This window comes from Lutra lutra, chromosome 7 (genome assembly GCF_902655055.1).
Source record: "Lutra lutra chromosome 7, mLutLut1.2, whole genome shotgun sequence".
Taxonomy (NCBI): domain Eukaryota; kingdom Metazoa; phylum Chordata; class Mammalia; order Carnivora; family Mustelidae; genus Lutra; species Lutra lutra.
This window is the reverse complement of record NC_062284.1, coordinates 85,153,347-85,166,917: the sequence shown is the minus strand read 5'-3', so window position 1 is coordinate 85,166,917 and position 13,571 is coordinate 85,153,347. Positions and strand designations below refer to the sequence as shown.

At 35.2% G+C, this 13,571-nt stretch overlaps 1 protein-coding gene across 15 annotated transcripts in view; it reads left to right on the top strand.

Annotated features, from left to right (window-relative positions):
* Positions 1 to 13,571, top strand: part of RALGAPA1 (Ral GTPase activating protein catalytic subunit alpha 1) — a 261,885-nt gene that overhangs the window by 115,158 nt on the left and 133,156 nt on the right. For all 15 annotated transcript variants that reach the window (XR_007128538.1, XR_007128539.1, XM_047736015.1 and 12 more), the window contains 6 exons: positions 782 to 958; positions 6,338 to 6,490; positions 8,130 to 8,323; positions 8,590 to 8,688; positions 9,723 to 9,878; positions 11,258 to 11,386. Coding sequence is in view for 13 of the 15 variants with exons in the window: in XM_047736015.1 (XP_047591971.1) it covers positions 782 to 958; positions 6,338 to 6,490; positions 8,130 to 8,323; positions 8,590 to 8,688; positions 9,723 to 9,878; positions 11,258 to 11,386 (908 nt within the window). In the remaining 2 variants the exon portion in view is untranslated. The remainder of the gene's footprint in view (positions 1 to 781; positions 959 to 6,337; positions 6,491 to 8,129; positions 8,324 to 8,589; positions 8,689 to 9,722; positions 9,879 to 11,257; positions 11,387 to 13,571) is intronic.

Here is a 13,571-nt window from a genome sequence, read left to right as displayed (position 1 = left end):
ATGTTCAGTGTTCCATTACCCAGAGCATTTCTTGAATAATCGCTTCATGTTAAAATAATAGCATTGATATTACTTGATGCTGTATCACTACCACATAGCTTTTCTGCTGTAATTCTTTGTTACACTTGGTAGTGAAGAGTACCAAAATCTAAAAATGTTTTCTGCCTTCATGGATTATGTGCTACTCGGATCTCAGAATGGAATATATGGTTTAAGAGAAAAATGGTTTATTACATATGAGCCATTTTTATTGTATATACCTAGAGTAGAGAGTATAAAGTTCTTAAAAAGCCTATTACCAGCTATCAGAAAACATGGATAAGAATAGTGAAGATACATCATACGTATCTGTTTTTTGTTCTTATTGTTGTTAGTAATAAGCTATGAGAACTTTTAAAAATTTGTTTCTAATTATAAACTTTAAACTGTGTTAACATTATTTACACTTGTCTGAGTGGTATGTGAATAGATGTAGGGGGAATGTTAATGTTTAATCATTTTGCTGAAGCAGCTTTGTCTCTTTATTTTCAAAGATTTTATTTATTTGAGAGGGGGAAAGGAGAGAACATGAGGGTGATGGGCAGGGGCAGAAGGGGAAGCAGACTCCCTGCTCATCAGGAGCCAGACTCCAGGCTTGATTCGGGGACCTGGGGATCATGACCTGAGCCGAAGGCAGATACTTAACTGACTGAGCCACCCAGGCACCCCACTGTGTCTTTTTTGTAAATACTTTTGTTTTGTAATTGAGACTTCTATGTACTAGCATTTCTTCTTCCTTTAGATTTTGGCTTTGGAGCTGATGCTGGGATTACGTCCTCTGCTGATGTGGATTCAGGTTCTGGCCATCATCAGAGTGCTGAAGAGCAGGAAGTGGCTAGTCTAACCACACTTCAGATAGATTCTGAAACAAGCAGTCTTAATCAACAGGCTTTCTCTGCTGAAGTTGCAACGGTTACTGGTAAAGTCACTCAAGGGAATGTCTTAAGTGCATTTTTTAAGCCACCAAAGAATCTGTTTAGGATTTTATTTGATAGGTTTTAAGTATTACTTATTAGAGTTTAAGCATTATGTTTTCATCTATCTTTATGTAACAATGGAGGGAAAAAATGCATTAATGTAAGAGTTTCTTGGCCTAGAGTCTACATGGTAAATTTCAGGGGATTAGTTGAACTCCTGATATTGTATACAGAATTTTATATATGTTTGCATCACTGCGTTTCCTGTAGTGATTTTTAGATTACCAAAAAATAGTTGATAAGTATTATCTTCTTTTCACTGTGTTTCAGAGTCAGCCCAGATTTTTAATGATTTCTTTAACAAAGTATTTATTATAGAAACTGTAGAGAATACCGCCTAATAGGCGGCTTATTTATCAATATACTAATAGTCTGTATTAATACAGTGAATTATGCTTTTCAGCAAATTTTTTATGTGGTCAAATATATGATGAGTGGGATCCAAGAAATTCAGTTATGAAATGCAAGATCACATCATTGCAAGGTTCTTGGTCTCTGGTCACTGTAGTGACCACTGTAGTGACCAGAGGGATCCTGGGCAGCTAGTAGCACATGAGATTAGTGGTTCCACTGGATGATCCAAATTTCCTCTGGTTCTCACTGTCGTTTAATGCCCTTTGATGGGTGATTATCCATTCCAATTTTTTTTTTAAGCTTTTATTATTTGAGAAGAGCGAGAGAGCACAAACAGGGGATAGAGGGAGAGGGAGAAGCAGACTCCCCGCTTGAGCAGGGAGCCCGAGGCAGGACTCAATTCCAGGACCCCAGGATCCTTACCTGAGCCACCCTGGTTCCCCTGGAAGTTCTTAATTCTCCTCCCATTCCACACCGTCCTCCCCTTTGTCATGGCAACCACCAGTTCTCCATATCTGTGGGGCTGGGTTTTATTTTGTTTTGTTTTACTTTTTAGATTCCACATATAAATGAAATCATATGGTATTTGTCTTTTTCTGTCTAACTTACTTCACTTAGCATAATACTGTCGAGGTCCAGCCATGTTGTTGCAAATGTCAAAATTTCATTCTTTTTTGTGACTGAATAGTATTCAATTGTCTATAAAAACCACGTCTTTATCCATTTATCCTTAAGTGGACTCTTAGGTTATTTCCATACCTTGGCTGTTGTAAGTAATGCTGCAATGAACATAGGGATACAAATACCTCTTTGGATTAGTATTTTTGTTTTCTTTAGATAGCTATCCAGTAGTAAAAGTACTAGATCATACGGTGGTTCTACTTTTAATTTTTTGAGGAACCTCTGTATTGTTTTCCAGAGTGGCTGGAAGGTTTAGTGGTATTGAGCATCTTTTCATGTGTCTGTTGGTCATCTGTATGTCTTCTTTTGAAAAATATTCAGATCTTTTGCCCATTTTTTAATTGGATTGTTTTTTGTTATTGAGGTAAAGGAGTTCCTTGTATATTTTATATATTTATTGTGTTCTATGAATCCTTATAAATTCTTTATATATATTAGGCCCTTATCAGATATATGATTTGGAAATATCTGCTTTAGTTTAGTAGGTTCCCTTTTTGTTTTGTTGATGGTTTTCTTCACTGTGAAGAGGCTATTTAGTTTGATATAGTTCCCCTTGTTTATTTTTGCTTTTGTTTCCCTTGCCTGAACAGATATCTAAAAAACATTGCTAAGACCAATGTGAAGGAGCTTACTGCCTATGTTTTCTTCTAGAAGTTTTATGTTTTCAGGTCTTCAATTCATTTTGAGTTGATTTTTTTGTATGATATAAAGTAGTAGTTTAGTTCTATCCTTTTACATATAGCTGTCCAGTTTTCCCAACAGCATTTATTGAAGAAACTATCCTTTCTCCATTGTATCTTTTACCCTCCTTTATTGTAAATTCATTGACCATATATGCATGGGTTTTTTTCTAGCTCTCTGTTCTGTAGATCTCTGTGTCTGTTTTTATGCCAATACCACACTGTTTTAATTACTACAGCTTTGTAGTATAATTGGAAATAGGGAGCAGGATGCCTTCAACTTTGTTCTTCTTTCTTAAGATTGTTTTGGCTAGTTAGTCTTTTGTTATTTCATACAAATTTTAAAATTATTTATTCTAGTTCTGTGAAAAATGCTGTTGGTATTTTGATAGGGATTGCATTGAATCTGTATGTTGTTTTGGGTGGTATGGACATTTTAACAATATTAGTTCTTCCAGCTCATGAGCATGGCATATCTTTCCATTTATTTGTGTCGTCTTTAGTTTCTTTCATCAGTGTCTCCTAGTTTTCACTATATAGGTCTTTCACCTCCTTAGTTAAATTTATTCCTAGGTATTTTATTCTTTTTGATGTGATTATAAATGGGATTGTTTATAGTTCATTATTAGGGTGCAGAAACACAGCAGAGTTTTTACATATTAATTTTATATCCTGCAATTTTACTGAATTCATGTATTCTGACAGTTTTTTGATGAAATTTTCAGGGTTTTCTATATATAGTATCATGAGATTGGCATATAGTGACAGTTTTAATTCTTCCTTTCCAATTTGTATACCTCTTATTTCTTTTTCTTAACTAATTGCTACAGGTAGGATTTCTAATACTATGTTGAATAAAAGTGGGGATAGTGGGCAAGCTTTCACATTTCACCATTGAATATGATATTAGATGCTAATTCGTCATATATGGCCTTCATTATTATATTGAGGTGCATTCCCATTATACTCAGTTTGTTGAGACTTTTATCATTAATGGGTATTGAATTTTGTCAAATACTTTCTGTATCTAGTGAAATAACCATATGATTTTTATCTTTCCTTTTGTTAAAATGGTGTTAGCACATTGGTTGATTTGTAGATGTTGAACCAACTTTGTCTCTCTGGAATAAATCCCGCTTGAGCATGGTGTATGATTGTTTTTCTGTGTTGTTGAACTCAGTTTGCTAATATTTTGTTGAGGATTTTTGCATCTATGTTCATTAGGGGTATTGGCCTCTAATTTTCTTTTGTGGTGTCCTTGCCTAGTTTTGGTATGAGGGTAACACTGGCCTTGTAAAATGAGTTTGGAAGTTTTCCTTCCTCTTCAATTTTTGGGAAGAATTTGAGAGGGATAGGTGTTAAGACTTCTTTGGTGTTTTGCAGAATTCACCAGTGAAGCTGGGTGATCCTGCAATTTTGTTTATTAGGAGGTTTTTGATTACTGATTCAGTCTCCTTACTAGTGATTGGTCTATTCAGATTTCTGTTTCTTCATGATTGAATCCAGGAAGATTATACATTTCTAGGAATATATCCATTTCTTCTAGGTTGACCAGTTTGTTGGGGTATAATTGTTCATAGTAGTCTCTTATGATCCTTTGTATTTCTGTGGTATTTGTATTTGTATTTCTTTCATTTCTGACTTTATTTGAGCTCTTTTTTCTTCTTGTGGATCTAATGTAAAGGATTGTCATTTTTATCTTTTCTTGTCATTTTTATCTTTTTCAGCCCTTAGTTTCATTCATCTTCCTTTATTGTCTTTTTAGTCTCTATTTTATTAATTTCTGCTCTGATCTTATATTATTTCTTTCCTTCTACTGACTTTGGGCTTTGTTCCTTTTTTTTTTTTTCCCCCTAATTTTCCTAGGTGGGAAGTTAAATTGTTTATTTGAGATTTCTCTTTTCTTGAGTCAGGCCAGTATTGTTATGAAATTCCCTCTTAGAACCATTTTTGTTGCATTCCATAGGTTTTGGTATGTTATATTTCTGTTTTCATTTATTTCTAGGTATTTTTTTCTCCTTTAAGTTTCCATTCACCCTGTATTTATTTAGTAACATGTTTAGTCTCCATGTATTTGTAGTTTTTCCAGTTTTCTTCTGGTAATTGATTTCTAGCTTCATACTGTTGGGTCAGAAAAGATGCTTGATAAGATTTCAGTGTGCTGAATTTATTGAGACTTGTTGTGTGACCTAATATGTGATCTTTCCTGGAGAATGTTCCATTTGTATTTGAGAAGAGTATATTCTGCTGCTTTGGGTGGATTGTTCTGTACATACCAGTTAAGTCCATCTGGTCTAATGCATCATTTAAGCCCTATCTTTCTTTGTTGATTTTCTTTTAAAAGACCTAATATTTTAGGGGCTTGCTTGGTACTAGTAGCACTCCCATGCAACCACCACAAATTGTTCATATAGTATTAATTTATGGTATACATTATTTAAATTAACACGAGTTTCTGTTATTTGCCAGATACCATACTATGCACTGGCAGTACGTCAGTATGTAACCACAGATACAATCCCTGTTCTTACAGAGTATATGCACTAGTGAAGATATTTAAAAGTGAATAGTTTCAGGTCAGTGTGATAAGTGATATAATGGTGAGGAACAAGTGCAAAGAGCAGAGATTACTTATTTACCCCAGATACGTCAACATGGGGTAGGCTTCTCAGGAAGGGGTGTCTAAGGTGAAACCTGAAAAATAAAAAGTTAACCAGACCTATGGGAACAGGATAAGGGCTCCATGCAAAGGGGAAAATATGTGGAAACGGCCAGAGGTATGCTATGTATTCTGATAAATACCAGCAGTTTACTTTCTATGACTAGAACTTAAAAGTACTAGGGGAATTATGGAGTTGTAAGAAAGTTGCAGAAAGACTGGAAAACCACACACTAAAAAGTTTGCCCTTATGCTGTGTCCAGTAAAGAGGCATAAAATCCGTAGAAGGATTTTAAATGTGGGAGTACTGTCAGATTAGATTTTTAGATTTTTTTGCTGCCTTACGAAAAATGGACTGGGAAGAAAGGAGAGCGCGCGCGTGCGCGCATGCGTGTGTGTGTGTTTGTGTGTGTGTGATGGGGGAGAGACTGAAGACTGGGGACCACCAGGGACTGTGTGTGTGTGTGTGTGTGTGTGTGTGTGTGTGTGTGTGTGTGTGGTGGGGGAGAGACTGAAGACTGGGGACCACTAGGGACCATTGTACACCAGGGCAGTAATGAAAGTAGCACATAGAGCCACAGTGAGCAAGTTCCTCTTCTTTTGAATTGCTCCAAGTCTGAAATTAGTGAAATAGAGTAGCAGTGGGTCCTGGAGTTTCTGTAGCTGGACCAGGAATGGGAGTAGACATTCTCACTCTCACTGATGGCTTCTATGAACTGGTATGTCCAGTTCTAATTCCATGTGAGTCCCATGGAAGAAATCAAATGAGACCCCTAGATATAAAATCTTGTACTGTATTTTTATTTTATTTACCTCTTTGGCCAACTTGTAACCTGTTATATCCTTTGATGTTCAGTTGTGTTTTATTGGGGTTTTAAGCATTACATCTTAGGTAGAGGGTGTTGAATATTCTCTTTATTGTAATTTTTATTAAATTGTCTTTACAGGTTCAGAAAGTGCTTCTCCAGTCCATTCAGCTCTGGGATCCAGGTCACAGACACCTTCTCCTTCCACACTGAATATAGATAACATGGAACAGAAAGATCTGCAGCTTGATGAGAAGCTCCACCATTCTGTTCTTCAGACTCCAGATGACCTAGGCAATATTTGGAAATTAGATATTTGCCATTTTTCTTTTCAGAGCATTAATGTTAGGAGATCTTATTATTTAAATTATTTAAAATTTTGTTTTTGAGAGGGATAAGTAAGAGATAAATCAGTTGATTTATCCCTATATTATGCAGGTTCTGTAGAGTAGGGAAATGTTAACAGTGATGGTTAAAACTGCAGTGTTTTGTGTGTTCTTTTATTTCATTGGGTTTACACCAGATTCTTATTTTCTATTATCATGAGAGACAATTTGGTAACTTTTTTATAATATGATCAGTTATTATACACTTTATGTGGAAAGAGAAAAAAGTCAAACATGAGAGGTAAAGGACTTACATATAGTTAGAATGAACTTAGAAATTATGAGCACACTGAGATATTATCAAGTAGGAATAATCCTTACCAACTTAGTAATTATTTTGCCTTTTCCATTATATACACTGAATAGGATAATGGGTTTGTTTTTTTTTTTTTTTTTTAATTTATTTATGACAGAGAGACACAGCAAGAGAGGGAACACAAGCACAGGGGAGCTGGAGAGGGAGAAGCAGGCTCCCCACTGAGCAGGGAGCCCAATATGGGGCTTGATCCCAAGATGCTGGGATCACGACCTGAGCCGAAGGAAGATGCTTAACACCTGAGCCATCCAGGTGCCTGATGGATGTTTTTTAAGCTGTAGGAGACCTATAGTGATGTCTAGCTAAAACATCTATTTTACAGTGAGGAAGTGTAGCCATAGGAATTGTGCTCTCTTGTGCTCACATGTGCTCTCTTGCTCTCTCTGTCAAATAAATAAATAAAATATTAAAAAAAAAAAAAGATTTGGGAAGCCTGGGTGGCTCAGTCGGTTAAGCCACTGCCTTCGGCTCAGGTCATGATCCCAGGGTCCTGGGATCGATTGAGTCCCTCATTGGGCTTCTTGCTCGGCAGGGAGCCTGCTTCTCTCTCTGCCTCTGCCTGCCACTCTGCCTGCTTGTGCACTCTCTCTCTCTCTCTCTGACAATTAAGTAATTTGTACAACATCACATAATTAATGACAGAAATGAGACTAGGATCCAAGGTTACCTATATTTCTTACATATAATGTTTCCAATTTTATTAAGCAAAAGAAATGTAATTATAGAAATTTTAAATTATGTTTTAGTAAAAATGTTAGTTTTCCCATGTTATTATCATATCCCTTTTAATGCTAGGCTTGACTTAATTGTGAAATTCATTTCTTTGAAAGTTTTAAGTACAAAGAAACAGGCTTTTGAAGACTTCTCATAGGAACTGCCTTCAGCCTGAGATATTCTATTAATTGATGCTATAACCTGAAGTGACCATTTGATGAAAGAGAGATTATGTACATATAAATATGATCTTTATATCAACTGTAATAAATGTATCTAGTATCTGCATCATTTCCTCCTTAGGTAAATCTTAGTACAGGTGCTATTGAATAAGTAATTACTGCCATAATAAGGAATTATGAACTGGTTGATTTTATCAGGAAAAAAAAAACACTAATGCATAATGACACTTTAAAGATTCACTTTTGTAGATATTTAAGTTTATTATTTTGACTCTTTTGTGTTTTGTGATCAATTCTTCAGAAAAATTACTGACAATAGTCTATTTTTTCTACAGAAATCAGTGAATTTCCATCTGAATGTTGTAGCGTGATGGCAGGGGGTACACTCACAGGATGGCATGCTGATGTTGCTACTGTAATGTGGCGAAGAATGCTAGGCATTTTGGGAGATGTCAACGCTATTATGGATCCTGAAATACATGCTCAAGTTTTTGATTACCTCTGTGAACTTTGGCAAAATCTAGCTAAGGTAAAAACAAAAACAAAAACAAAACAAAACAAAACATAAGAGGAGAAAGAAAGAAAAGTTAAGAAGTGGAAGCCTTAGATCTCATAGCTACCCACCCACCCCCAAGGCGGGGGCCTTGCTATAAACTGGTTCCCAGCAAGGTGAAGTCACTTAACCATGTTTAAATATATAATTAATGATGGGAACTGGAATTAAACTCAAGTTTAAGATAAAACAAATGGAAGAACACTTTTATAGGTGTGTTGCATTTTATTTGAAAATTACAGATTAGAGATAACCTTGGCATTTCAACTGATAACCTGACCTCCCCTTCACCACCAGTTTTGATTCCTCCACTGAGAATTCTTACACCTTGGCTTTTCAAGGTAAGCTTAAGATATAAAACGTTAATTTAAAAGGTTCATTTAGTAAATACATATGTAATCAGTTTTAAATATTTGATAGATTTTTTAGGTTTTATATAGTTTTCTAGAACACTTAGTTTTTTTGTTTTTGTTTTTTTTTTTTTTAGAACACTTAGTTTTTAACTAGTCATTGGGGTTTATATAAGAGAAGAATGGGCACAGCAAAATTATTATACAGGTGCATCATTTTTACTTATTTAATAAAACAAAAATGAATGTAGAAAATTACGTTTTTATTATATTTAAGTGAAGTATAGATCTCAAATTTGTGTCAGAATGTGCTCTATATTTTTAAAGATTCAATTCTTGGGTCACCTGGGTGTCTCAGTCGGTTAAATATCTGCCTTTGTCTTGGGTCATGATCCCAAGATCCTGGGATTTAGCCTCCCATTGCACTCACTGCTCAGCGGAGCCTGCTTCTCCCTCTTCCTCTACAGCTCTTCTGCTTGTGCTCTCTTGCTCTCTCTGTCAAATAAATAAATAAAATATTTAAAAAAAAAAAGATTTGGGACGCCTGGGTGGCTCAGTCAGTTAAGCCGTTGCCTTCGGCTCAGGTCATGATCCCAGGGTCCTGGGATCGAGTCCCTCATTGGGCTTCTTGCTCAGCAGGGAGCCTGCTTCTCTCTCTGCCTCTGCCTGCCACTCTGCCTGCTTGTGCACTTTCCTAAACATCAGGAATTGTGCTCTCTTGTGCTCACATGTGCTCTCTCTCTCTCTCTCTGACAAATAAATAAATAAATAAAATATTTAAAAAAAGATTTAATTCTTTTGAGTATTATTTGATATGTTTGGTGCATTTTCCTAAATGAAACAGTATGTGGTTATTTATACCTGTGTTTCATGTTAATATTTGCAGTAGTATCAGTAATCCCAATAATTGATTCATTAAGAAATTGGGCCAACATAGAAATAAATGAAAACAAATATATTGCTTGCTTTATTCAATTTAACAGTATTTGTTTTTGAATATTAAGACCAACATTTTTAAATTGTAGGCAACCATGTTGACTGATAAGTATAAACAAGGTAAATTACATGCTTACAAACTTATCTGTAATACAATGAAAAGAAGACAAGATGTTTCTCCAAACAGAGATTTTCTAACACATTTCTACAATATAATGCATTGTGGATTACTTCATATTGATCAGGTAAATATATACTTTCTAACCAATTGCTTTATAAATTTATCTTTGATTCTTGATTTTTAACTCTTAACTTTTAAGGTGTAGAATTAAAAATGCTCTCTTATGTAGTCATTTTATTTACAAGTTTCTTCCGTTTTGTAACCTAATTTGTTTTTGAAACATAATTGAAAAGCTATTATAGTTAGGTGATCAACTTGTTTATTAAATGTATCTTTCCTCTTAACAACTAGTTCCGCTGTTTTGCAGATATTAAGCCATCTTTTGCTTAGACTGACATGTTTCTTTAATGTCCTAATGTACTTATTCTTGGGCGTTTTGTAATTGTTACTTAATAATTGGCTCTTGAGGCATATGGATTTGCTCATCTAGTCATGCAACAGTCAGAGGTTTTTTCTACTCTAAGAGTTAGCACATCATGTTTTCTTTTTTTCATAGATTGTATTAGTATAGTGACAGTTCTGTTGACTTGGCATTCGTATCAATGCATTAGCCAGTCATAAATATTACTCTAGAACATTACTTCAGGGGTTTTGATCCTGGCCATAAAACTAAAAAAAAACCTATGGGAGGTTATAAGTCATGGTAATGAAACATTTTAATCATGATGGGCTTAAATTTCACTTGTAGTTCAATGAAAGAGCATTAAACTAATTTTGAAAGAGGTAATTATATCTCTCTTCCCAAAAAATGAAAATATTTCTTGCATTAATTTGAAGTGGTTACTTACAATGTTCTACCTTATAAACATGTCTCAAACAAAATGACGCCTTTAATTACTTGACAGAGAAACCTTTTGTTTAGGATAAATCGGATTGAGTAAGACAGCGTAAAACACTGCATCCTCATGTTGAATTCCAAAGGCAAATTGAATGAATAACCAAGTTAAGAATACTCCCCCTAAAATGCCTAGGTCTGTATTTCTGAGACTAGATATTTGCCATCAAAGGGCTTCAGTTTATCTAATAAAGAGAATCCTTGCAGTTGTCACATAATAGGTCATGCAACTTTAGAGATCAGAGATCTCACATGGAAGCGAGTAGATGAGAGAAGCAGCCACTCTGCAGTTCAGTTTCATGATACATGGGTCTTATATTTTCAACCCCCTGAAGCAAAGAGCCATCCAGCTTGCTCTCTAGTGAAAAAAAAAAAAAAATGCTATATTGATGTCAGTTAAATAAATGTTTTAAGTTTACTTTCCTTTGGCAAAATATAATATTAAGCATGGATTAATTAGAAGAATTAAAATTAGTCTTTCCAGTTAGGCATTGAATAGTAATTGCCTGTTTTACTGTTTCATATGTTACCTATTTTTAAGGATATTGATTAGCTGATACCCAAGATTAATTTATGAAATTCTTTTCCCTTCTTTGCTTACTCCTAAGGATATTGTCAATACAATCATCAAGCACTGCTCACCTCAATTTTTTTCACTTGGTTTGCCTGGTGCCACAATGCTTATTATGGATTTTATTGTAGCAGCTGGTAGAGTGGCTTCTTCAGCTTTTCTCAATGTAAGTTTTTATTTCCTGTTCTTCATAATATAACAGACTGTAGTTAAACAGGACTCAACTCACAAAGCAACAAAGAAGGAGCCCTTGTTGATAAGGGTAACAAGCTGATGTTTAGGAAAATTTACAGTTTAACTGAAGTTACTTTTTTTTTTTTAATGTAAATTTTGAAACACAAGAAAGTACTAAAATTGAAAAATTGACACGAGCTATAAAAATGGATTAAATCTGATAAGCAAAACAAAATTTAAAATTGAGAAAATCTAAGGAATCAAGTAGAGGGAGGGAAGAAACTAAAGAGAGGGCAATGGGCCATAGCAAAAGAGATGGACCGGAAGTGAGATAATTCGAAAGTGTGCTCTAGGAGGAAACTCTAAACTCTGAAACAGCATGTGAGGATTTTTATAATAGGTATGGAGCTGTGAGACAATCCTAAGTAACTCACTATAATTGGAACCTGCTCATATTTAAGTATGAGATAAACTAAAGATGAAGACAGTAGCTGGTTTACAATGCTGAAGAGTTTAGATTTCATCCCAAGGAAAGAATGACTAAGCATTGAGGGATTTTACACAAGGAGTGACATGATCAAATTTCTACTTGAGAAGGATCACTCTGGTGCAAAGTATAAATGAGAAATAACAATTAAAAGTCTACTAGAATAAACTAAGAATGTTGGGGAAAGAATAATCAGTCATACTTGATACATACAGTCATTTTGTAGCTTAGATAGCTGTTTAATATACATTATTTCACTTATAAGCTGTATAAAAGACCAACAGTGAATGAGAAGGAATTCTCCCTATTTGGAGGATAGTAAGCTGCCCAGTAGAGATCAGTGAGATGTCAGGAGGGCTGTTGCATGTACAAGGCAGGAGCTCAAAGGAGATGTCAGGACTGAAATGGAAAGCTGGGAGACATTAGCTTTTACATGTTACTGAAGGCCATGAAACTGGATGCATTCATCTCGTGGAAATGTTCAAATAAGGGAAGAACCTGTATTTATAGCTGGTTGTTAACCCTGTTTCTCCAGTTCTGTAAGAACAGTGATTGCATCTTACTCATCTTGATACCTCTAGGACCTAGCACAGCACCATGCTTATACAGATATATTTTTTAAAAATTGTTAACAACTATAGAATGTAGGGCAATAAATAAGTACCAATAGGAGAAGCTCAATATAATGGTTAAAAAGCACAGAGTGTAGGGGCACCTGGGTGGCTCAGTTGGTTAAATATCTGACTTCAGCTCATGTCATGATCTCAGGGTCCTGGGATCGAGCTCCATCTACATCAGGCTCCATACTGAACAAGAGAGTCTGCTTCTCCCTCTCCCCCTGCGCTTGTGCAACTCTCCTCTCTCTCCCTTTCTTTCAATATAAATAAATAATATCATTTTTTAAAAAAAATGGAGTCTAGAGCCAAACTCTAGGGTTCAAATCCTACCTCTGCCATTTAGTAGATGTGAGACCTTGTGCAGATTAGTTAACTTCTGTGTGTCTTGGTTTCTTCATTTATAAAATGGAGATAACCTTCCTCATAGGGTAATTTTATAAGGATTAAATTAATTAACATTTGGAACATGGTTGGAACACTTTATGGACACTTGTATATGTGCAGTATAAGAGTTTGTTTAATAAAATTAGTTGGTAATTCAGACAAAGGAGAGAGCTTTTTTGTATAGGGACGTCAGGAATATTTCGTGGAAAAGATATTTGAATAGTCCTTGAAAGATTATTAGTAATTTTATACGTGAAAATATTGATGAGGGAAGGTCTGCCAGGAGGGAAACAGGCATGAGTAAGCTGTGTTCTAGGAATGACAAATACTCCCATCTTTTCTTGAAGCAGGTTAATCTAACTAGGGAGTAGTGGACAGAAAGAACAGAAAGGTACTTTAGATCCCAGCTACAAAAAGTGTGGTCTGCACACCAGAAACATTTGGCATGATCTAGGTGCTTTTTAGAAATTCAGAGTCTCAGACCCCATCCCAGACCTACTAAAACAGAATTCACATTTTAACTATATTCCAAATAATTGATATGGACATTGAGGATTGAGAAGCACTGCCTTAGACTATATTCGGAAGGTCTTGAATGTGAGGGATCAGATGATAATGCTATATTAGATAAACAGTTAAATGTTTTAAATTAGGGAGAGAGATGATTGAGTCTGTGCTTTGGCAATATT